Source organism: Tachysurus vachellii, chromosome 11 (genome assembly GCF_030014155.1).
Source record: "Tachysurus vachellii isolate PV-2020 chromosome 11, HZAU_Pvac_v1, whole genome shotgun sequence".
Classification (NCBI taxonomy): Eukaryota; Metazoa; Chordata; class Actinopteri; order Siluriformes; family Bagridae; genus Tachysurus; species Tachysurus vachellii.
Window position 1 is genome coordinate 13,836,012 of NC_083470.1, and position 21,489 is coordinate 13,857,500.

A 21,489-nucleotide genomic window follows, 5' to 3' on the forward strand; every position below is an offset into this window, starting at 1 on the left:
ATTTTGTTTTTGCATTGTTTTAAACATATGCAACATGATGATAGCATTTATTTAAATTTAGAGTTGCTTTCTTTTTTATTATTGTGGACGGTACAGTCAAATCGCTCCTTAAGGTCTTTTCCAGCACAAAGACAGAATGGAGTTAAGCTTAGGACTCTGATGGCCAATTCATGTGTGAAAATGATTCCTCGTGCTCCCTGAACCACTTTTTCACATTTTGGTTTGTCAGCCTAGAATTCAGGTAGTCAGCTGAATTCATTTTATTGCAGCATAATGTTGCTGAGCCTGACCTGACCAACACTCATCATAACACTGCGTCCACAGTGAGCACTGTGCATGGAGGGTGTATTGCTTTACATGCTTCCCTTCTTTCCCTGATGCCTTCATTGCTGTGGCATAGGGTAAATCTATACTCATCAGACACCTTGACCTTTTTCTATCGCTCCACAGTCCAATCTTTATGCTCCTTAGCACATAGAACCCATTTTTTTTCCAATTCACGTTTTAGTTCCTATCCTGATTCAGGCTAATAATTTGCCACTTCTGATACACAGTAACAACAGTTACAATAATCCTAATCTTTTGTCTAATATTAATCTTGAACCTTTTGTACTATTTTTATGGTCTATAAAGTTTCTTTGACACAATGTCCATTGTTAAAAGCGCTATACTAATAACATTTAATTGAAGTGAATAACAACTTTGCCACAAGCAGGGAATAAAACTTCTGATATATTTCTATGAGAATCAACACACTGCATCAGTTATGGCTAAACAAATTATTGCAAGCTGAAACATAAATCACTGCAATGATGTTATCATATGCACTTAAGTTTTTGTTTATGTAAATCTATGTTAATTTTTTTGCTAGGCAATGTTTACACCACCAGTTTTTTTTCCATATGTAACAAATGCTGTGTTACAGCATGCCTGCAGTTAAAGTTTAACGTTTCGTACATGTCCCAGAAACTCATAATTTATCAAAGATCAAGGCTGTATAACTGTTTGCTGTTGTGAAGTGTGACCATTTCATCAGAATCAGGTTTATTGGCCAAGGAATTTGTTTGTGACTCTCAAAAGTACAGAAATGAATAACACTATACTATACATTTAGCTTGGACTATACAAGACAAGATAATACAGACAGTGTGAGACAATAAAGACAGTACGAGTATTAAATAGGAATACAGAATACATGACTGATCAGTTATGTACATAAAGTTCATTCATGTTGTCATTTACAGATTGCTGCATCCTTTGGAAACATAGTTTGCATATTTGAGCCTGTGCTGATGAGCCCAAAGGAAAATACGCCAATGGTGAGCTTATTTTACATCCCCCCGCATCCCACATCCGTTACTTTTAGTGTTGTGTCATTGTAATCGCACATTGTTTACCTCCACAGAAACAGAACTATCACTGGCAAACTACCGGCCAGTTTGTTTTACAGTCCATAGCACACAACATGGCCTGGAGCCCCACAGGTACATGAGTATCTATATTTGTTGATCAGATCAGTGTTTGCTCCTAAGAATGTGTCCATTTATGTAACACATTTATGTAATTTGTGTGTGTGTAGGTATTAGTCTTTTGACAGGTTCAAGTTGCCTACAGTTATGGTCCAGTGTGAATTTCTTTGGTAATGCTGAAGAGGAGGTGGGCAGTGACCCTCTATCTTCTTGGAGGTGTATATGGCACTGCAAGTAAGTTGTTTTATTTTATCTATTTATTTATTTTTTAAATGTATCAAAGCACTTGGAATTTGCTTATGATTGCACTGGCACTTGTAGTTATGGAGCTAATACAGTTAATTTTTTTTAAACACAGAACTGCCTCATCTGTTCACCTAATTAAGTTCAGTCCAGACGGAGAGTTTTTTGCTACTGCAGGGCAGGTTTGTATAGGTTTCAGTAAATGCATACATTTATATATGGCTTGCTGCTTTAAATACAGTATGTTTTGATTGTTTCAAAATCTAAGCATGAGCTTGTGTGATGTGATCTCAGGATGACTGTTTGGTAAAGGTGTGGTACAGCACATGCAAATGGCAGTCAGATGCCACGAAGCTGTTCTCTCCAACCCAACTCAACTCTCAAGGGAATCTGGACTTCTCCTTCATCTATCTAGCTCATCCACGCTCGGTCACTGGCTTCTCCTGGAGGAAAACCAGCAAATATTTACCCAGGTTAGGCTTCTGATATCTGAAAAGATAATGATGATATTTTCAAATAGACTATTAAGCACACCTGAATAAAAGCCGCACCCGCTGAATTTTAAAAAAATAATTATTTTGAACATAAATAAGCTGCACATGTCTATAAGCTGCAGGTGCCTACAGGTACATTGAAACAAATTAACTTTAAACAGGCTTTAACGAAACACGGCTTGTAACAAAAACTAAATAGGCTTTAAGGAAACATGTCTTGTAACAAAAAATAAAAAATTATTAGTAAACAGTAGCCTACCAAGAAAGTCATTGGTCACTATCGTCCTCCTCCTGTGCACTGAAACCACTGAAGTCATCTCCTTCGGTGTCAGAGTTAAAGGTAGGGTCTCCGATGTTTAAGAAATTCTTCAGAAAACTGAGTAGAACCGTGTTAATATAGGATCAGCTTTCCAGTGCTGGAGAGAACTGAAGGAGCAGGAAGTTGGCCGCATATTCACAGATTGGAGTTTCCCGAGTCAATAACTCCTGAGCTAAACGCTGTTACTACACAAATAACACCTCTTTTCTATCGCAGTAATGTAGAGAGGCAGCTACAACCGAGTTTTGCTAGTAACAGCGTTTAGCTCAGGAGTTAGTGACTTGGGAAACTCCAATCTGTGAATATGCAGCCAACTTTAGGTTGCTTTTTCCTTCTCGATAGGTGAGTAACGTTGGTTTTGCTTTGTTTTATGCTTTGTTGCTTTATTAACACGGGTCCTACTTCTTGCCTTATCGTAAGCCTTTCTTCGCTTTCTTTTTGTTTTTATCCTCCATGTCAATGTTAAAACAGCCTGAACACTCTCTCCGCAGCATATTGACAAGACACGCCCCTTTCTGCTCATTGGCTACACGTTTGTTTTGATTTTTGTTTTGATTTTTAGTTTGTGGTCCCGACTCAGTTTTCTGAAAGCATTTCTCAAACATCGGAGAATCTACCTTTAACCCGTTCGGCAATTTCATTGGTCTAATGAAAGCTTCATGCTGCCAAAAAACTGAGCACGTCACAGAATGTGTTTTTTTTGGAAAAAAAAAAAAATGTGAAAGCTGGAAAAAATTTTATATTTTAGCCAAAAATTAGCCGCGTCATTGTTTAAGCTGCAAGGTTCAAAGCGTGGGAAAAAAGTTGCAGCTTATAGTCCGGAAAATATGATATGTATAATCCACTGTCACTTTATAAATTTTTTTTTTTCAGGAATGCACTTAAAAAAAACTTTATTAACTGAAATATAAATCAGTTTAAGTTAGTGAAGATGTTTAAAATGAAAAGAATATACTAGAAGAAACGTAAGCACCATTAAAAAAAATTTAAGGTCCATATTAATAAGAATAAAATAAGTTTAGCAATATCAATGAAATGGTCCAAACGAATACATTTGCTATTTTGATACATTTTGTTTGATTTGGAATTGAGAGAACCTTGGACTAGTATGAAAGCATAAATTTCATGGTTGTGACCAATGGATGTATTTTATACCACATGCTGCAATTTACAATGAAATACTTTGAGGAAAACAAATTAATTGCTTTTGTATTTGAAACATCGTTAGCTAATTTCTAACAGTATCTTGTTATACAGCCTACCATTGTTAAGCAATTTGTTTTTTATGTCATCTCTTAAAAAATATCTTGTTGCACTTAATAGTAATGTTTCTTACGATCCTCTGCAGAAGCAAATTGGAAAAAAACGGCTTATAAAAATAAAATAAAATAGACTAATGTGGTGAATGAATTCGAAGTTTGCAAATATTGAAATTATCTAACAGATGTATTATAGAAGTATCATAGAAGGTTATGTTGTAAAGACAATATGCTTAAGTTTAAGCAAGTATTGTGATTTCTAAATGTCAGACAGTGGCACTGAACTGCTCATTGTTTGAAACATTATAAAAAAGGTCTTAGGTCAGCATTGTGCCTAACTGAGAAATGCCTGGTTTAGGCAAACCCCACCTCCACCGGTTCCTGTGCAGTTGTCTGAATAGCTTATTTCTGTAGTTAAAGTCTGAGGTCTGAGTATGTGTACATTTTGGTATTAACTCATTATCCATGTGTAACTCATCTCTGAATGTGACCCACAGTGTTTTGTTCCACAAGCAAGTCATTGTCACTTAAACAACTTCTCTGCTTCCAGAGGTGCTGTGTGTAATGTATTACTGACCAGCTGCAAAGACAGTGTGTGTCGTCTATGGGCTGAAACACTGCTGCCCAGTGACTGCCTGATCTCTGGACTAAGACAGAATCGCAGCAGCAGCAACAACAACAATGATCCACTCAAATCCAATAACACAAAGAAGGCTCATTATAATAACAAAGGCCAGAGTCGGAACCTGCCTGAGGTGAGTAACAGTTTCACCACGATGAAAAGACTGCAAGCATACTGAGAAAATTGGATTATTTATGAAACCTGTATAGAGGATTTGATGTTCATATGACTTATCTATACACTTCAAATTATGAAGTGGAGTTTCAGAAGCATAGTGAGTTTGTTTCATGCCCTTTCATGTCTGCAGCCTTCTGATGTTCATTCTACCATTGCTGGGATCTCACTTTTATGTTAAAATTCAGTGTTGCAAGGCAGAAGAACGTGTTCAAAATAGTCTTTATAAAAGGACAATAGTGGATTATGATATAAAATAACAGTGAGATTCAGAAAATTCCATGGTGTAGCCAGTTTCTAGCTTGAAATACAAGTGCTCAACAATGTAACATGAAATGACATTGACATAAAACAAGTTATTAGCTGCACATACTAGTCATTTTATTGGGTACAACTATTCATTCACTTATTAAGTATAGTTTACCTGTATCAGTTCAACTAATCAGCCAACATTTAAACGGTCATCATTGGAAAGAGACCATTATAATACCACAGCCTAGCATATGCTAACTGGATATTGGACCATTCTCAGCACAGTTGTGAAACTAAGATGGAAGAGGTATGCTGTGTTATGCCTGCTGTACCTTTTGATTCATCCATTAAACTGGCAACTTGCTCTATATGAATATGACTAGTAATTAAGTAGTTAACAGTTTTTCAACTGTTTCTTGCTGTTAAATTTAGTAACTGCTAATTGTTGTAACCCTTTCTCTATGTGACGCTTAGTTGAACCTGGCAGAATTGAGCCGGGGACCAGTTAGAGGTTTGGCTCATGCAAGGCTTCTCCCTCAGCAGCAGAATAAGCATTATGCCCACAGAGCCCCCATTGCTCACGCCAATGCACTGTGCCACTTCCACATTGCTGCTAGCATCAACCCGGCTACAGGTAATCTTTTCAGTCCAGTTGTCTGTGCAAAATATTTGGTTAATTTAACATTAAAAATGATTTGCAGTATTCATTTTGATAGCAGCTGAGGTTTTAGCATAACATGCTAATCTACATAGACAGTACTCTGTTTATTTCTGTTACTTTTTACTGTTTGAGGTTTATGCATTTTGACATAATGCCGGAAATGTTATGCAAGTGTGTGGGAGGAACTTGCTTGTCCTGGTTATGATGTATTTGTTTTTGATGAAAATGACGAAAGCCAAGTATATTGTTTGTGTTAAAATCTTTATTAGGAACCCACTCATTCATGCAATTATCTAATCATGCAGTTGTGTGGCAGCAGCACAGTGCATAATATCATGCAGAATAAAGCAGTTCCAGCAACTTTAATAAATGGCTAGTTTGAGTATTCTGTAACTGCTGATCTCCTGGGAGTTCACCTAAAATGGTGTTATAAAGGACAAATCATCTTGTGAGCAGCAGTTCTGCAGATGGAAATTCTTTGTTGATGAGAGGGGTCAATAGAGAGTGGCCTGACTGGTTTCATGTGACAGAAAGGCTAGAATAAAACACATTTAAATTTGAAGTGCTGAACTATACAGTATTTTTCTCACAGCTAATGGACTGTGTCATTCCAGATATTCCTCTGCTGCCCTCCATATCATCTCTGAGTGGTTCAGATGATGATGAGTCTGGTGGACCCTTCAATGTTCATTGGCTCAACAACAAAGAGCTGCACCTAACGCTTACCATGGAGGTATTCCTCCAGCAGCTCAGGGGCAGTTTGGAGATTCCGAACCAACCACAGGATGGCCAGGCTGATGATGGTATTTTCTGACCTCATCTTAAACTTTTTAAGGCCTTTTGACTAATTGTTCCTATTTAGCTGTTAATATTGCTTAAGAATTCTGTATAATAATGTATTTCCTTTTTGCAATCATACAGACTATGATGAAGAGGGCAATACTGTAGGCCCTGAAAGCAGAAACGGAGAGCCCAGCTTTAAAGATGGAGCCTCAATTCCTCTCCCTAAAGCTGCGATGAATCACCAGGTGGAGGTGTTACTGAATGACTGGAACAAGGGAGCAGACATGCTTTTTAGCATCCACCCCATGGACGGATCTCTACTAGTGTGGCACGTTGACTGGCTGGACGAATACCAGCCTGGAATGTTCCGACAGGCACAGGTATGGACAAAAGTGATTATAGGTTCCACAGAATTTAACAAACTGAACTGAATTCTTAAAAAATATTATTATTATCCACAAATGGAACAATATTGTGTAGATAAAGTACTATAAAGGTCAGTATCAGTTGTTTTCAAGTCAAGTTAAGAAGCTTTTATTGTCATATCAACCATATATAGCTGAAGCAGTACATAGTGAAATGACACAACGTTTCTCTAAGACAAGTGGTGCTACATAGAATGACTTAAGGCTACATAAACAACACAGAGCTAAGGACTTAACGTAAGTTGTCCTAGCCACATAAAGTGCATCTGTACAACCTAGCACAAACAGTGTGAGACAAAAGACAGTGCAAACAGACAAGAAAAACACTACAGGACAAATAGACAAAATATAAAATAGTGCTGACCAGTGTGACATGCTTGAATTCACTGAGCTACTGAAAGTGACCCATTCTTTCACAAATGTTTGTAGAAGCAATCTGCATGTCTAGGTGCTTGATTTTATACAACTGTGGCCATGGAAATGATAGGAACACCTGAATCTGATGGTTTGGAGGGGTGTCCCAAAACCTTTGTCAATATAGTTTATATACATTTATGTAATAGCAGCAGTTTGATGAGGTATTGAAATGTTTGTGATTAGGAAAAAGCCTTGCATGGTAAGGCCAAAATAAATATTTTAAGATAATCAAAATAATATATGGCATTGACACAGACTTTATAAACTAAGAAAATGGTGTGCTAAAACATTTAGAAAAACAGAATTTCTCAAATAGCTCTAATGGTAAATTAACTCATTTACCAAATTAAATATTGTATTCATTTTCATACGTGGAACATTAAAAACATTAAACTAAATTATTAAATTGTTAGTATTTGAATTTTGTCTGCATTTGTATTGTTGATGTGGCGCAAAGTACCAACTTAACAAAAGCATTATCCTCGATATCTTGTATCTTATTTTGTCACAGGTGTCTTTTGCATCCCGAATCCCTGTTGCCTTCCCTACGGGTGACGCCATCTCCCTCAGCCGTAGTGTAGTAATGTACGCCTGTAACAAAAATGTGGATTTGGCCATCCAGCATGGTCGCCAGCGTCCCCAAGGGGTACAAAGAACTTCTTCAGCCCTAATTGGTCTGGGCCAAGGCAAGCAGTGCCCGAGCGGGCTGCGACTGAGTTTCTTTACGCCCAATGTCCTGATGATCTCTAAGCATTCTGATGGCTCGCTCAACCAGTGGTCAGTGAGCTTTGCTGAAGGCTCAGCCTTCTCAACTGTGCTCAGTGTTTCACACAAGTCACGCTATTGTGGCCATCGCTTCCACCTCAATGACCTGGCCTGCCACTCTGTACTGCCCCTTCTTCTAACAACCTCGCACCACAATGCCAAGGTGTGCAATCCCATTGCCCAGTCAGTTTCTTCAGGTCAAAAAAGCCGGTCATCCCTTGGTGCTGTTCCCCAGGACCCAAATACAATTTATAGTGAACTAATACTATGGAGAGTGGATCCAGTAGGACCCCTCTCATTTTCAGGGGGTGTGTCTGAGCTGGCCAGAATCAACTCGCTTCATGCATCAGCCTTCTCCAATGTGGCCTGGCTTCCAACTCTAATCCCAAGCAACTGCCTTGGTAAAAGTTTATGGTTTCCTTTTCTTATGTCTTTGGATATTGTAGCATGCATCTCTGCCTTTGTGATATGTCTACTTATTAATTCAGTCTTCCCCTCCAAGGTGCATATGGCAACTCGCCAAGCGCCTGTTTTGTAGCAAGTGATGGCCATTCATTGAGATTGTACCAGGCAGTTATTGAAGCAAAGAAATTGCTGAGTGACCTCTCCAATCCTAAAATATCAGTAAGTGTATTTAAGTTAATTGATTTTTTTTGAATAACTAAAATCAGATTTACATAAACACGATACCAAACACTTAATCTGTTTTGTGTGGCTCAGAAATATGTGGGTGAAGTATTCAACATCATAAGTCAGCAATCTACTGCAAGACCAGGCTGCATCATTGAGCTTGATGCTATCACAGACTTTGTATGTATATATTCTTAGAGTAGCCTTTCAGTTTCAAACAGTAATTTAACATATTACATGGTAATAGTAGTTTCGGGACTTTACACTTCTTTGTTACTGCCTCCACAGCAAGGGAAGGAGACCCAGCTGTTACATGTGTTTGAGGAGGACTTAATCTTGGGAAACCAGAAGAAAGATGATTCCTCACAGGATGTTCCATCTGTTGAGAATGGTAGGGAGCGTTTCAAGAAATCCATCTCATTGTAAAGTTTGTCTTTTTTTTTTTAAATGTAATTTTCCCCTCTTCTTTTATTAGCCTCTGGCCTGACACTATTCTGGGCTCGCTTCTTTCTGGTGGTGATTGAACTTACCCAAAGCAGGAGATCAATCCTGCATATGTGGCATCTGCAGCTGGCAGCAGCACCTGTTACAGTGGGTGTGTATATGATTTTGTCAAAAGAAACATTTTCTTTTCATTGGTGTGCAAATGATTAATTCATCTGCCACTTGTTTAGTACAAAGTTTGGTTTGCCCAGAAACCTAAGTCTGGTAAAATGTTGGTATCCAACATATGGCATGCTAGTTGTTGACATCAGGAAACGGTGTATATTAATTCCTCTTGAGGGACCAGTTTGTAGCCGTAGTTTTTATCCTCATGATCAGATACATTACCCTTGACAATAAAAAAAGTTATTGGTAATTTTGACCAGTCATTTCAGATGTGGTGTTCTCATATCACAGGTAAACACTGTATTTCTTTATCTGGTTGGCATTATTTTCTCAATCGTAGTCAAATTATTTGACTCTAAAGAAATTTTGTGCATGTCCTTGATTTCTCCTCATAAAAATGTTGTTGCTGTTAGCCAAATCACACACTGGCCTGTGTTATACAACAGGTGGAGAGATTTGGGTGTGTGTGCTGTAGGTACAACACTGAGGTGTGTTGCACCCTGTGAAGTCCATTAATTTAAAATATGTATACCAAATGAAAACATTTGTTTAGCAAAATAAAAAAAGTAAGTGGTGTTTTTCCCTAGTGAATAATGAATATCAAAATAATGTTTGATTTGTAGAAAATCTGCTTGTCCCAGGCACCCAGGGTAGTAATCTCCACCCTGTATTTGTACTGTGAGACATCTTATAATGTATTCATAAATGTATGTACAAATTCAGGATTTTTTATGCTGGTTTGGTTATACTGTTTTTTTTGCTCATATTTGTCCATTTCATTTATCATATTTTTTCCAGAAGACACCAAAATCTCTGCCGATAAAGACACTGGGGCTTCAGCATTTATTTGCAATTTACAAAATGACTCACAATCATCCCATAAATCACCACTTAGCAAGTCCAGCTTGCAAAGTGCCTGCCGCCTCACCTTGGCCAAAGAGAGAGTTTTCAGTCAGGAGATGAACCTTCCAGAAGGGGTAGAGGTTATATCTGCCACACCAGCAGCAGGTAGAATTGTTAATGACTGGGCAATAATATCTTGGTGATTTCCAGTGATAAAATACACTATTGATTTGTATGAATTTGTTATTTGTTGCTTATGTATTAGTTTTTAACTGAACGTTGTTGTCATTAGTACTTAATTAAATAGCTTTTTAAAAACAGTTAATTTTTCAAATACGTGATTAAATGCTTCTTTGATTGAATTCTTTGCAGGCCACTTGAGCTCGTCATCACTGCAGCCAACTGGCCGGGCCCCATATCTTCTTGCGACATCTTGTACAGATGGAATTGTGAGATTCTGGAGTTGTAGAGTAGTTTCTGATGATGACGATGATGATGATGATGATGATAAAACACTTCATACATCTTACATCTGGGAGGAATGGCCTTTACTGGTAGAAGAAGGTCTTGACAATAGCAGTGCAGTGAACATTCCTGACAGACCTGTGGCCATTAGCTGTTGCCACACTAGCCGAGTAGCTGTGGCATACAGGGACTCGAATCCTTCCAGACTTGCCAGGGATCCCCTCTTTCATGTGATCATTTTCCAGTGTGAATCCACTGGAGGGTCCCAGTGGATATTGGAGCAGACACTTGAACTGGATGGTTCAAACAGTTTGACTAACAATAGCTCAGATAAACATTTGCACGTTCCTAGCTTCGAGAATGGTTTACTGAGTACTGCGGATTGTTTACACAGCAGCGGTAAAAATCTAGTTCATTTGGACTGGGTTTCTAGAGAGGATGGTTCTCATATATTGACTGTAGGTCTTGGTTCCAAACTGTACATGTATGGACTGCTCTCAGGAAAACCTCCAGAGCTGGGGCTCTCAGACAACAGCAGGGAGCGTTGCTCTTCACGGCTTGTTCTGTTGCGTGTAGTGGATCTGGTCTCCTCTGTAGAAGGCTCTTTGCCAATCCCAGTCTCCCTGTCTTGGGTTAGAGATGGCATTCTTGTTGTTGGCATGGACTGTGAAATGCATGTCTACTCTCAATGGCAGCCTGCAGCATTATCCAAATTAGCACTGACTGCAGGTGATGCAAATGGTGGCAGCATGAGCTCACTTAACACAGCTCTAAAGCAAGAAGGACAGATTCCCCAACCTTCTAAAAAGACTCTTACCAGGTCTATGACCAGTCTAGCTCAGAAGCTTAGTGGAAAGAGGACAATGTATGACCTTCCAGCTGAAATGGAAGACTGTGGCTTATTTGAGGCTGCACACCACTTGTTTCCTACCCTCCCCCAGTATCATCCAGTGCAGCTTTTAGAACTAATGGACCTAGGCAAGGTACGACGAGCCAAAGCTATTTTGTCCCATCTGGTTAAGTGCATAGCTGGAGAGATTGTGACTCTAAAGGACACCCATGTCAATCAGGAACGTCGCTTACGATCCCTCACTATTAGTGCCAGTGGGAGTACCACCAGGGATCCCAGAATGTTTAACAAATCTGAGAGCTCGGACTACACAGAGATTGACTCCATCCCACCACTGCCCTTGTATGCTCTGCTTGCTGCAGATAATGATACAGCCATCTGTGCTAAAACCAAAACATCCAGCGTTAGTGGGGACAGCGGCCATGGTTCCAGCCGAACAGACACCTATGATGAGCTTTTCCAGACCAGCCCTGTGAGCTTGGATGACATGGATCTCTTAGATGGTGAAGAGGAGGATGCAAAAGCTAAGGTCATTGATCTGTCAAAATACAGTCCTACTTTCTTTGGCCCTGAACACGCCCAAGTTTTGTCAAGCCACTTGCTTCACTCTAGCCTCCCTGGACTGACGCGAATGGAGCAGATGTCACTTATGGCCTTGGCTGATACCATTGCCTCAACCAGCACAGACATCAGGGAGAGTCAAGGAAAAGATCATGGTCAATATATTTTGCCTACTTGTTTGCTTCTTTATGACTGGCTCCATTGATGCTATAGATTCTTAACTAAATGTTTTAACTAAAATTTAGGTGGAGAGACATTGGATGAATGTGGCTTGAAGTTTCTGCTTGCTGTCCGTTTGCACACTTTCCTTTTGACATCATTACCTCCAGTGCATCGTGCACAGCTCCTCTGTCAAGGTACAGTTACAAAGCACCCGTATCGTTGTTGAAAATGTCATGTCATTCCCAGAATCTAAATATGGGCTTTTATGTTTCCTTGCCCTGGTTTGATCACATTCTTGAATGCTGGCTACGCGGTCAATTGTTGTTCTTTTTGGCTCTTTGAGTTTTCTCATGGACTTGAAGGCTTTCATTCTGGTTCTTGGTCTGTAGGACTGTCTACATGTCACTTCACTTGGGCATTTCACTCTGAAGCTGAGGAGGAACTACTCAACATGCTGCCCTGCATGCAGAAAGCAGAACCCACCTGGCCAGAACTGAAAGCCATGGGTGTAGGATGGTGGCTAAGGAGCACCAATAAGCTTCGCAGATGCATAGAAAAGGTTGGTATAAGAATATATTTTTATTTTAATGTAGTTGCTTTTAGGACATGCCTTTTTTTTTAAAATTGTTTCTGCTAGTTAATATTTATGTTGCTGTCACTCTTACCAGGTAGCAAAGGCCTCTTTTCAAAGGAATAACGATCCCCTTGATGCAGCCCTCTTTTATTTGGCTATGAAGAAGAAAGCTGTCGTCTGGGGATTGTACAGGTGTGCACTTCTTCATCTTACATTTTGAGCCTTAGGATTAAAAGCAACTGTCTGCAGATATGGTTTAACTAGGAACTTCTTACATGTGAAGGTCCCACAAGAATGTGAAGATGACAGCTTTCTTCAGTAACAACTTTAATGAGGACCGATGGAGGAAGGCTGCATTGAAGAACGCATTCTCTCTGCTTGGAAAACAGAGATTTCAGCACTCAGCAGCCTTCTTTCTGTTGGCTGGTTCCCTCAAGGATGCTGTTGAGGTAATTGTCTGTATAGCTGGAAATATTCTATATAATTTATCCCATTTTGAGGAATGTAATTTACCCCTTTGGGAATCCAAGCAGAAATTATTTTATTTGGTCAAGGTTAAAAACATGCTTATGTGCGTTTTCATAAATTTTCAAAACTTGTACATTTGCCTTATTTGTACTTTTCTAAGAATGCCTTTTATTTAGTGTGGCCGATTCTTGAGGATCATCAGTGTGTGAAGCTTTATGATTGCTAATTTCTATGTTCTTTTTTATTCATCTGCCTCTATTGATGGGGTCAGTTCCAAAATCAGTTGATCTGTTTGTTACATTGTATATGCAATTTACATATTTATTAAAAAAAATATGATGCCATTATATTTTGTTTTTTATGTCAGTCTGTTCTTCAGTCCATCTGTCTATCTGTACAGCTGAGATTTTTGTTGATCTTTGTAGGATTAACACAATGTTAATAACATTGTGTTAATCCTACAAAGATCAACAAAAATCTTTGCAACCAACAAATTACCTGATTTTAAAATTATTTAATCAGGTCACGGCCCGGTCAAATGTCTGAAATAGTTTTTCTTCAGTAATTCTATTCCTGTAGATTTAATAATAATATATTTCAAGGGTATTTAAATATGTCTACATTTAGGTTTGCCTGGAGAAGATGCAGGACCTGCAGTTGGCCTTAGTGATTAGCAGATTATATGAGTCTGAGTTTGAGACATCCTCCACTTATAAAAAGATTCTACAGAGGTATGTGCTGGGTCATGACCACCAGATTCCAATGCACCAGGATCCCTTTCTACGTAGTATGGCACATTGGGTTCTAGATGATTACACACGAGCATTGGATACTTTGCTGGAGCATTCCAAGCCAAATGTTGATCCTTTTCACCAAGGTAGGCAGTGATGCTATGTAACCCACATGTAATTCCTTGTTTTGACATATAAAATATTTTGGTTAGTGTATTTTTGCCAATTGCTTTTGTTGATATTGCAGAGTCCACAGAATCATCTCCTTGCAGTCCAGAGGTTTTCAACTTCTACACCTACCTCAGAACCCATCCACTGCTTCTTCGGCGTGATAAAGCTAAAGTGGGGCTAAATGGACAAGGCAGCATTGTTGACTCCATTAGTCTCATAGAACGGAGACTGTTCTTCACTACTGCCTATGCTCACTTGCAAGCTGGCTGCCCTATGTTAGCTCTAGAGGTTCTTTCCAAAATGCCCAAAGTTATTAAGAAACCTAAGCTGCTACAAAACCAAGAAAAAACCTCACCAACTTTTAGTGGTCCAGAAAACAAAAGTGGGAATGACCAGGCCTCTACACTTGATTGGTCCCAACCCATGTTTAATGGCTTTGGGTCTGTCTCAGACACCTTATCTTCTCCACAAGAAGGTAACAGCCACTCAGACTCTGTTTTGAGCTTTGACTGGAGTCAGCCTTCCATGACTTTGCAAGATGAGTCTTTGGAGCTGAAGTGGGACAGTGAAAAAGAAGAATCTGAAGATGAAGAAGCTGGTATAGCGATGAAAACAATCAAGCCAGAGAGCCCTGCTGCCCTTTGTGAAGCTCCTGATTCTACCTCTATGTCTACGGAAGTCAATGTAGACAACTCCCTTGTCCTTTTTGAGGACATCTTAGCTTCTCGGTTCAAGTTCATTTCCTGTCTGAAGATGCTGACCGCAGAGCTGCGGACACTTTCTACAGGTTATGAGCTAGATGGTGGGAAGCTGCGCCACCAGCTGTGCCACTGGCTGGAGCGTGAGGTGGTTGCCCTTCAGAAGTGTTGTGGGTATAACCCTAACCTTCAGCAGGTGGCCGGGGGCATATCACTTGATCTTGGCCAAGTCAGTGGTGCCACTGGAGATGAGCATGAGTACCAAGGGACTGCGGAGCAGGTCCGAGAGGTGCAACACAACCGCAGACTGTGGCTCCAGAGAAACCAGGCTCTGCTACGTATCTTCCTCAGCTACTGCAGCCTACATGGTTCCCATGGAGGAGGATTGGCTTCAGTCAGGATGGAACTGATTTTGCTTCTGCAGGAATCCCAACAGGTAACTTAAATCGTCAGGACCTTAAACGCAATAAAAAGTTATGCTTTTATGGAAAACATATTTAGTACCTTTAGTACCTAATCTTTAATAACAAATAATTAAATAAATACTTAAATAAAAGTATATTTAGTTCATTAAAAAACTAGAAATATGCAAGAGCTTTAAATATTTATTATATTATAATATTGTGAAAGGAACAGAGCAATAGATGAAAACCATTTTTAATTGTTCTTGATTGTTTTGGAAACATCAGCTGAAAATAATTGCACAATTCTGTGAAAGTGCCTTTTCTAGTACAGACTGACAGGTGGAGCTGAAGCACAGGGCTCTGAAGAGCCTGTCGGCAGCTCTTCAAACAGACAGAAGCTCTGTATGTGTAAACACAGCAAAAGGCTGTCACAGGAATTGGTAGCTTCCTTTGTCTAATCCTAATTCTGATTCTGTCTCCTATTTTTGACTGAAGGTTGTTTGAGTTATATGTTATTTGAATATGATTTAATTATGTATTTTAGCACATTATTGAGCACTAGTACTCTTTTTGATTAATTTATCCACTCTTTCCTGTATTAGGGTGACAGTTCTCAGATTCCTGTTCAGCAACAAGCATCAGTTCCTCTCCTGCTGGCCTGCACTGCAAGCTCCAAAACTGTTGTGGCCAATCCTATAGTTCACCTGACCAACCTGACACATGACATACTAAACACCATTAACGCACTGGACTCTCCTCCTCACCCAGATGTCATTAACAACGAGGTATGGTGGATTGCAAGAGAATGGGACATGATGCATTAATGATGTGTTGAGTCTGCAGCAATACATCTCACACAGTGCAGTGGTGCTGAATTCTAGCCTATTTTTGAGTAATGTATACACAATAAATCCTTTATTTTTTGGGGCCAAATTGTTAATGGAAAACAGATTTTATAGCTACAGAAAGTCCACTGCCTGTTCTTTCTGTCACTTGTAATCCAATGGCTGCTTTGTACACAGATCTATGTGATGCACACTCTGGCTGCCTCTCTGTCCGCCTGCATCTACCAGTGTCTCTGTGATGGACATGGTTACAGGTAGGGTGGACTCCTGTTGTAGTTTAATATTTCACAAAAAAATGGCAAAGGTCATGAGGTCAATTGTATATATGTGCCAATCATTCATTGACTTCTAACCTAGTTTTGCTGGGGGACTAGTAGACAAATGAACATGACCGGCATGTTATATTGTGTATCTTCTTAGATGCACATTCAGAATTAATATCAAATCTGATTTTGCACCAAGTATGTAAATTCTAAAAAAATTAATAAAAGAAAATATAACAAAGGACATATAATATAATGACCATGATAACCATATCCTGTATATAACCAACTACCACACATCTTTATATTACTGCTTAAGCCATACATCTGTAATATTTTTTCCCAACAGTCATATCAACCAGTTCACAGGCACTGTCTATGAGAGCATCCTGCTTTCCCATCAACATCCTGTGCGAACTCTGAGTATGGATGAAGCTGTCATACCCAACACTTCTCCAGCACAGTGGCCAGGTAAGCTCCAACCATTATTTTCTTTCCCATTATTATTTTTAATGATTTATTATTATTATTATTATTATTTGTGCTGCTGCTGTTTTACTGTTTTTAATTTTGGTGGTACAGGTATTAGTACTTTGGTTCGTCTCTTTGGTGCAACAGCAGAGGAAAACCAGCCAAGTGTGGGTGTGCTTCTGTGTGAGATCCTCACAGCAGTCTTCCTCAGCTTGTTTGTGCACGGCCTGGCCACACACTCCAGCAACGAGCTCTTCCACATTGTGGCTCACCCACTCAACAGCAAGCTGTGGGTGGCTGTGTTTGGTGGTGGGGCTCACCTTCCTGTATCAGGAAAATCCAGTACAGCACCGGGTTAGTGTGGAAGAATTGGAATATTTTCATCAATATAGAAATTAAAATGTATTATTTAGTAGAAAGTACTAAGTGAGTGTACTAAAGTATTTCAGTAGTTTATCATTGTTCTGCTGTGCTCATTGCCAATATAAACGCACTTGTATAGGAAGCGTACTACTGTTTCTCATGGTACTTTGCTTTGTGTGTCAGCTCCAGCTGTGAGTGAGGACCAGGAATGGAAACAGAAGCGCTTCAGGGTGCATTCTTCCAGTAGCAGCTCCAGGGAGGTACCAGACAGCCCAGTCAGCCCCAAGCCTATAGTAGAGCAAGATGCGTCCCTTTTTAAAGAACGCTTTGTGCCTCCTGAGCTCAGTATCTGGGACTACTTTATTGCAAAGGTAGAAGACAAATAATGTTCTGTCCAATCTTGATTTATATTTAAAAATCTATTAAGCTTGACATATCCACATTCATATGGCAGCCTTTCCTGCCACTGTCTGCAAGCCGAGTTGAGTACGATTCAGAGGAAAGCCAGGGGAGTGATGAGGACGAAGATGAAGATGATTTTGACCCCAATTCTCCTCTGCAAGAACATTCTAACAACAATTCATATAGGTATGCAGACCTACTGCATGCCATATATCTTCAGATCATGTGTCGTCATCAGATTTTGTGTCGGTGTGATTAAATGCCAAATTCATCTGTCCTTAGCTGGTGTTTGATGCGTGTGGCCATGGTGCAGCTGGTGCTGGCCAATTTGAAATCGTTCTATCCCATGGCAGGCTATGACCTTTTGGGTAAGAACTAAAGCCTAATACACTATTGCTAAAATCCAGAAATTCATTTTTTCCATCATATCCGTGCAAAGCCAAAATGTAATTAACTTTGGCTATATTTAAAACACAGAACAATAGAATATTGATGAAGTTTAAAAGTACTTGCCAAAGATGTGATGTATTTGGGGGTTTCAGGTAGGTTATTAAGCTCCTAAATGTGGTATTGCAGAGATCCTGTGTATGCGAATAAATGTGACCTACTAATCATCAAGCACACTTGTGTAAGCACAAGAACCACAAGAAGCACTTTTAATAATGATTAAAATCTCTGTTTGTATACAACAGTTTGTAACAGTCATGTGTATATTATGAAGCACTTCCATTTTGTGGATTACTTATCTTGTTTGAATCCATCATATTTATGTTGGCTTTGTAGAACCACCAAATTCGCATATGTTGTAGACCCTGGTCTGAAGTTTGTTTGTTTTTCTTTTCTAAGTGATCCGAGTACCAGTACTTCCGGTACCGGGTCTCAAAGTGGCCTTTTTTCCCATAGACTCCCATTATAAACTTTGGAGGTTTATAACTCGGCAAGCTTTTGAACTATCTACACCAAACTCGGCCAGCTCCTTTAGGGTGATACTCTGAACAAAGTTTTAAATTGGTGTACTGACTGGCCTTTCGGTTGTGCCGCAGCCCCGCCCCCAATATATGCAAAATCAAAAAACTTTTTACAACATGGACATGTGACATTTCAAAACACTCAGAACAATGAGGGGAACTTCCTCACAGGTATTTTGATGATGGCACTCGACACCACGTGATGTCACATGCAGCCCCGCCCCCAAAATAAGCAAAATCAAATATTAGCACAACATGGACATGTGACATATCAAAACACTCAGCTCAATGAGGGGAAGTGCCTCACGTGTATTCTGGTCACGTGAAAATCAATAATTAGCACAACATGGACATGTGACATATCAAAACACTCAGCACAATGCGAGGAACTTCCTCAAGAGCATTCGGATGATGTCACATGTCCGTCTCCACTTGCCTCCAAATGCTTTGGCATCCTATCTTTCTGTCCACTTGCCTCCAAAAGTAACACTGACCTTTATGTCCACTCGCCTCCAAAAAGCACCAGCATTTGCGAATACTTGCACCGTCAAAGCCAACATCAAAGTTTGTCTTTCAAATCAAATCTAGTTACTACTAGTGTCCAGTGGCTGTATTACTTTGCCACAAAGTTGGATGCAAACAGTTGTCCAGGGAGACTACCCAACTAAAAGGCCCAAGCATGTTCTGGCATGATAATGCCCCTGTGCACAAGGCAAGGTTCATTAAGTCATGGTTTGCCTAGATTACAGTGGAAGAACTCAAGTGATCTACACAGAGCCCTGACTTCCAGAACACCTCTGGTACAAAGTGGAATACTAACTGTACCTTGAGCTGAATATAATTTCACTAATGTTAATTCCCCATAGCCTTGTTCCAAAATCTATTACTCAGCTTTCCCCGAAGAGTGGAGGTTATTATAACAGCAAAGAGGAAACTAAATTTGGAATAGGATGTTTAAAAACAACATGGTGAGTGCTTGGTGTGTTTGTCAGGTGTGCACAAGCTTTAGGCCAAATAGTGTATGTCTGGAAAGCTTATCCGATCTTCAAAATATGACTCCAATCATACCTAGCATTTTGTTATGTGCTGTTATTCACTGTGGTACTGTGGATGCTGTAGTTATATGCCTTTGTATGCCCGGTTTGTGTGTGTTTTAGATCTTCCTGTATGCTCCCCACTGTGCCACTCAATGATTAAAACATTACAGCGCTGGGAGCAGGTGTTACTGAAGAGACTGGAGATTTTTGGTGGGCCTCCTTCCAAATACATCTCTACACATCCAGTTGATGGTACCATGGCATCTGGACCAGCTCTCCTCAGACACAAGGCCTTATTTGAGCCCTCTAACACACCGTTCAGGTCAGCTCTCATGAGACATTTTGGGTTATTTCACACACACACATACACACAATTTCTTCAAATGGCCAACATTCTGGAGTGTGATAAAGTGATTTTAAGCAGATAAATTAAATGCTTAATAATGCATAATGTGGGGAAAAATCCATATTTATATTTCTTGCTTGTTAACTTTACGATTATAAAATTGTAAACACGAAGACTGAGCATTAGTGATATTATTTTTGACAACGCATGTTAATCATTTAGGTCCCAACACCATTCTGCACTCTCTGTTAAGAGACTATGGCAGTACCTAGTAAAACAGGAAGAGGTCCAGGAGACTTTTATCCGCAACATCTTTACTAAAAAGCGGGATCAGACAGAGGTATAAAGTCATTTGTATGTTTTTCTAATTTGTGCCATCATTAGTAGTAATTATAATATATAGCTCTGGAAGCTCTGTGGTTGATTTCAGTGCTGTAGTAATAATATTGTGGTTTTAAGGGTGCACATAAATTTGGGAAAATGATCTGTGCATGATTTTGTGTTGTGCTGCAACTATTGGTTGTGGTGTGTAGTTGTTTTGCCTGAATTTCTGTGACATAATCAGTGTTCACGTGATTTGTTGCTGCTTCTGTGCAATTTATGTTTGTTATTTAACAATCTAATTGTACATTTTTGATGGGAGCTACTGACTTGCATGTCTTCGCTTCATTTCCTTGTCTGGTGTTTTGTGAATATTTTGAACAATTAAGTCGGTTGAGGACGTCACTGACAGCTTGAGGTATTCGAGGATGGAGGAGCCTGGTCTCAGTCAGGTACTGCTTGTGATTTTTTTTTTGTTTTGTTTTGTTTTTAATTTGAAGTGCATGTGGGTTTATGCTGTCATGTATACATACCTAATTTATTTTTAGTTAATGAGTTGTGATTTTACTTTTTTTCCCCTATTACTGTATTTCGGTGCATAGCATCAACCTTGCTTTAAATGACAAGTCACCAAATATATAAATATTGCACATTGTGCAATTTAATTGTATAGCACTTTTAACAATTCCCATTGTCTCAAAGCTGCTTTACAGAAGTATGGAAACAGAAGAAAGAGGAAAAATCTCTAATAATAATATGAAGATAAAAATAAATAAATGAATATATACAATTGAAGTTTAAAATTCATTTTAAAAATATCAACTTAACATTTTAAATACTATATAACTCTCCCTATCCCTGATTTGAGAAATAGCCATGTATCAGCTGATGGTACTAAAATAATGTCAACATCTGCTTTGTATCTGCATAAAAACACCAGATTGTTTAGATCTGATTTGTTTAAAACAGATTTGTTTTGATCAGAAATACATTAACTATATCTGCATTTTTAAATGATGTTAATTCATTACTTATTTACATCAGAATGCAAAATAAGATCCTGTTGTAGGTTTTAAGATAAGTCTGAAGTTTTCAAGATAAGTCGCTGTTTTTACAGCACATTGTACATTTCTGAAACTTTACGGATTATTACAATAAAAAATCTGCACAACAAAACCAGTTGTACTATTGGAATGTACAAATATGCTGTAGGAACGTGATTCTAACAGCTGTACTAATTCACATAAACACCTGTTTTTCTTGTCCCTTAGAGCCAAGTGAAATTGCAGTTGCTCAAGTAACAGCAGCCATTCTCTGTTATATGTAATATGTTTTGGGAATGTGAGGATTACTGTAGACAGAAGTCAAATGTTAGCGGTTCATTGAGTCTTGAAAATTGTGACTGTTTCACACAGATTGAGGCA

At 39.1% G+C, this 21,489-nt stretch overlaps 1 protein-coding gene across 4 annotated transcripts in view; it reads left to right on the forward strand.

Annotated features, from left to right (window-relative positions):
• Positions 1–21,489, forward strand: part of dmxl1 (Dmx-like 1) — a 32,264-nt gene that overhangs the window by 3,303 nt on the left and 7,472 nt on the right. The window contains exons 4-36 of one of the 4 annotated variants that reach the window (XM_060880788.1): positions 1,245–1,319; positions 1,406–1,484; positions 1,580–1,703; positions 1,828–1,894; positions 2,007–2,185; positions 4,335–4,539; positions 5,307–5,466; positions 6,108–6,296; positions 6,415–6,656; positions 7,630–8,284; positions 8,386–8,507; positions 8,604–8,693; positions 8,802–8,904; positions 8,989–9,108; positions 9,921–10,130; positions 10,338–11,996; positions 12,087–12,197; positions 12,393–12,562; positions 12,672–12,769; positions 12,861–13,026; positions 13,673–13,922; positions 14,024–15,081; positions 15,652–15,834; positions 16,072–16,148; positions 16,507–16,628; positions 16,740–16,982; positions 17,175–17,362; positions 17,446–17,579; positions 17,676–17,761; positions 19,519–19,720; positions 19,967–20,084; positions 20,455–20,517; positions 21,481–21,489. The exon at positions 21,481–21,489 is cut by the window's right edge and continues 78 nt beyond it. In XM_060880788.1, coding sequence (XP_060736771.1) covers positions 1,245–1,319; positions 1,406–1,484; positions 1,580–1,703; positions 1,828–1,894; positions 2,007–2,185; positions 4,335–4,539; positions 5,307–5,466; positions 6,108–6,296; positions 6,415–6,656; positions 7,630–8,284; positions 8,386–8,507; positions 8,604–8,693; positions 8,802–8,904; positions 8,989–9,108; positions 9,921–10,130; positions 10,338–11,996; positions 12,087–12,197; positions 12,393–12,562; positions 12,672–12,769; positions 12,861–13,026; positions 13,673–13,922; positions 14,024–15,081; positions 15,652–15,834; positions 16,072–16,148; positions 16,507–16,628; positions 16,740–16,982; positions 17,175–17,362; positions 17,446–17,579; positions 17,676–17,761; positions 19,519–19,720; positions 19,967–20,084; positions 20,455–20,517; positions 21,481–21,489 — 7,557 coding nt within the window. The remainder of the gene's footprint in view (positions 1–1,244; positions 1,320–1,405; positions 1,485–1,579; positions 1,704–1,827; positions 1,895–2,006; positions 2,186–4,334; positions 4,540–5,306; positions 5,467–6,107; positions 6,297–6,414; positions 6,657–7,629; positions 8,285–8,385; positions 8,508–8,603; positions 8,694–8,801; positions 8,905–8,988; positions 9,109–9,920; positions 10,131–10,337; positions 11,997–12,086; positions 12,198–12,392; positions 12,563–12,671; positions 12,770–12,860; positions 13,027–13,672; positions 13,923–14,023; positions 15,082–15,651; positions 15,835–16,071; positions 16,149–16,506; positions 16,629–16,739; positions 16,983–17,174; positions 17,363–17,445; positions 17,580–17,675; positions 17,762–19,518; positions 19,721–19,966; positions 20,085–20,454; positions 20,518–21,480) is intronic. The other 3 variants (XM_060880789.1, XM_060880790.1, XM_060880791.1) reach the window with 3 other exon arrangements.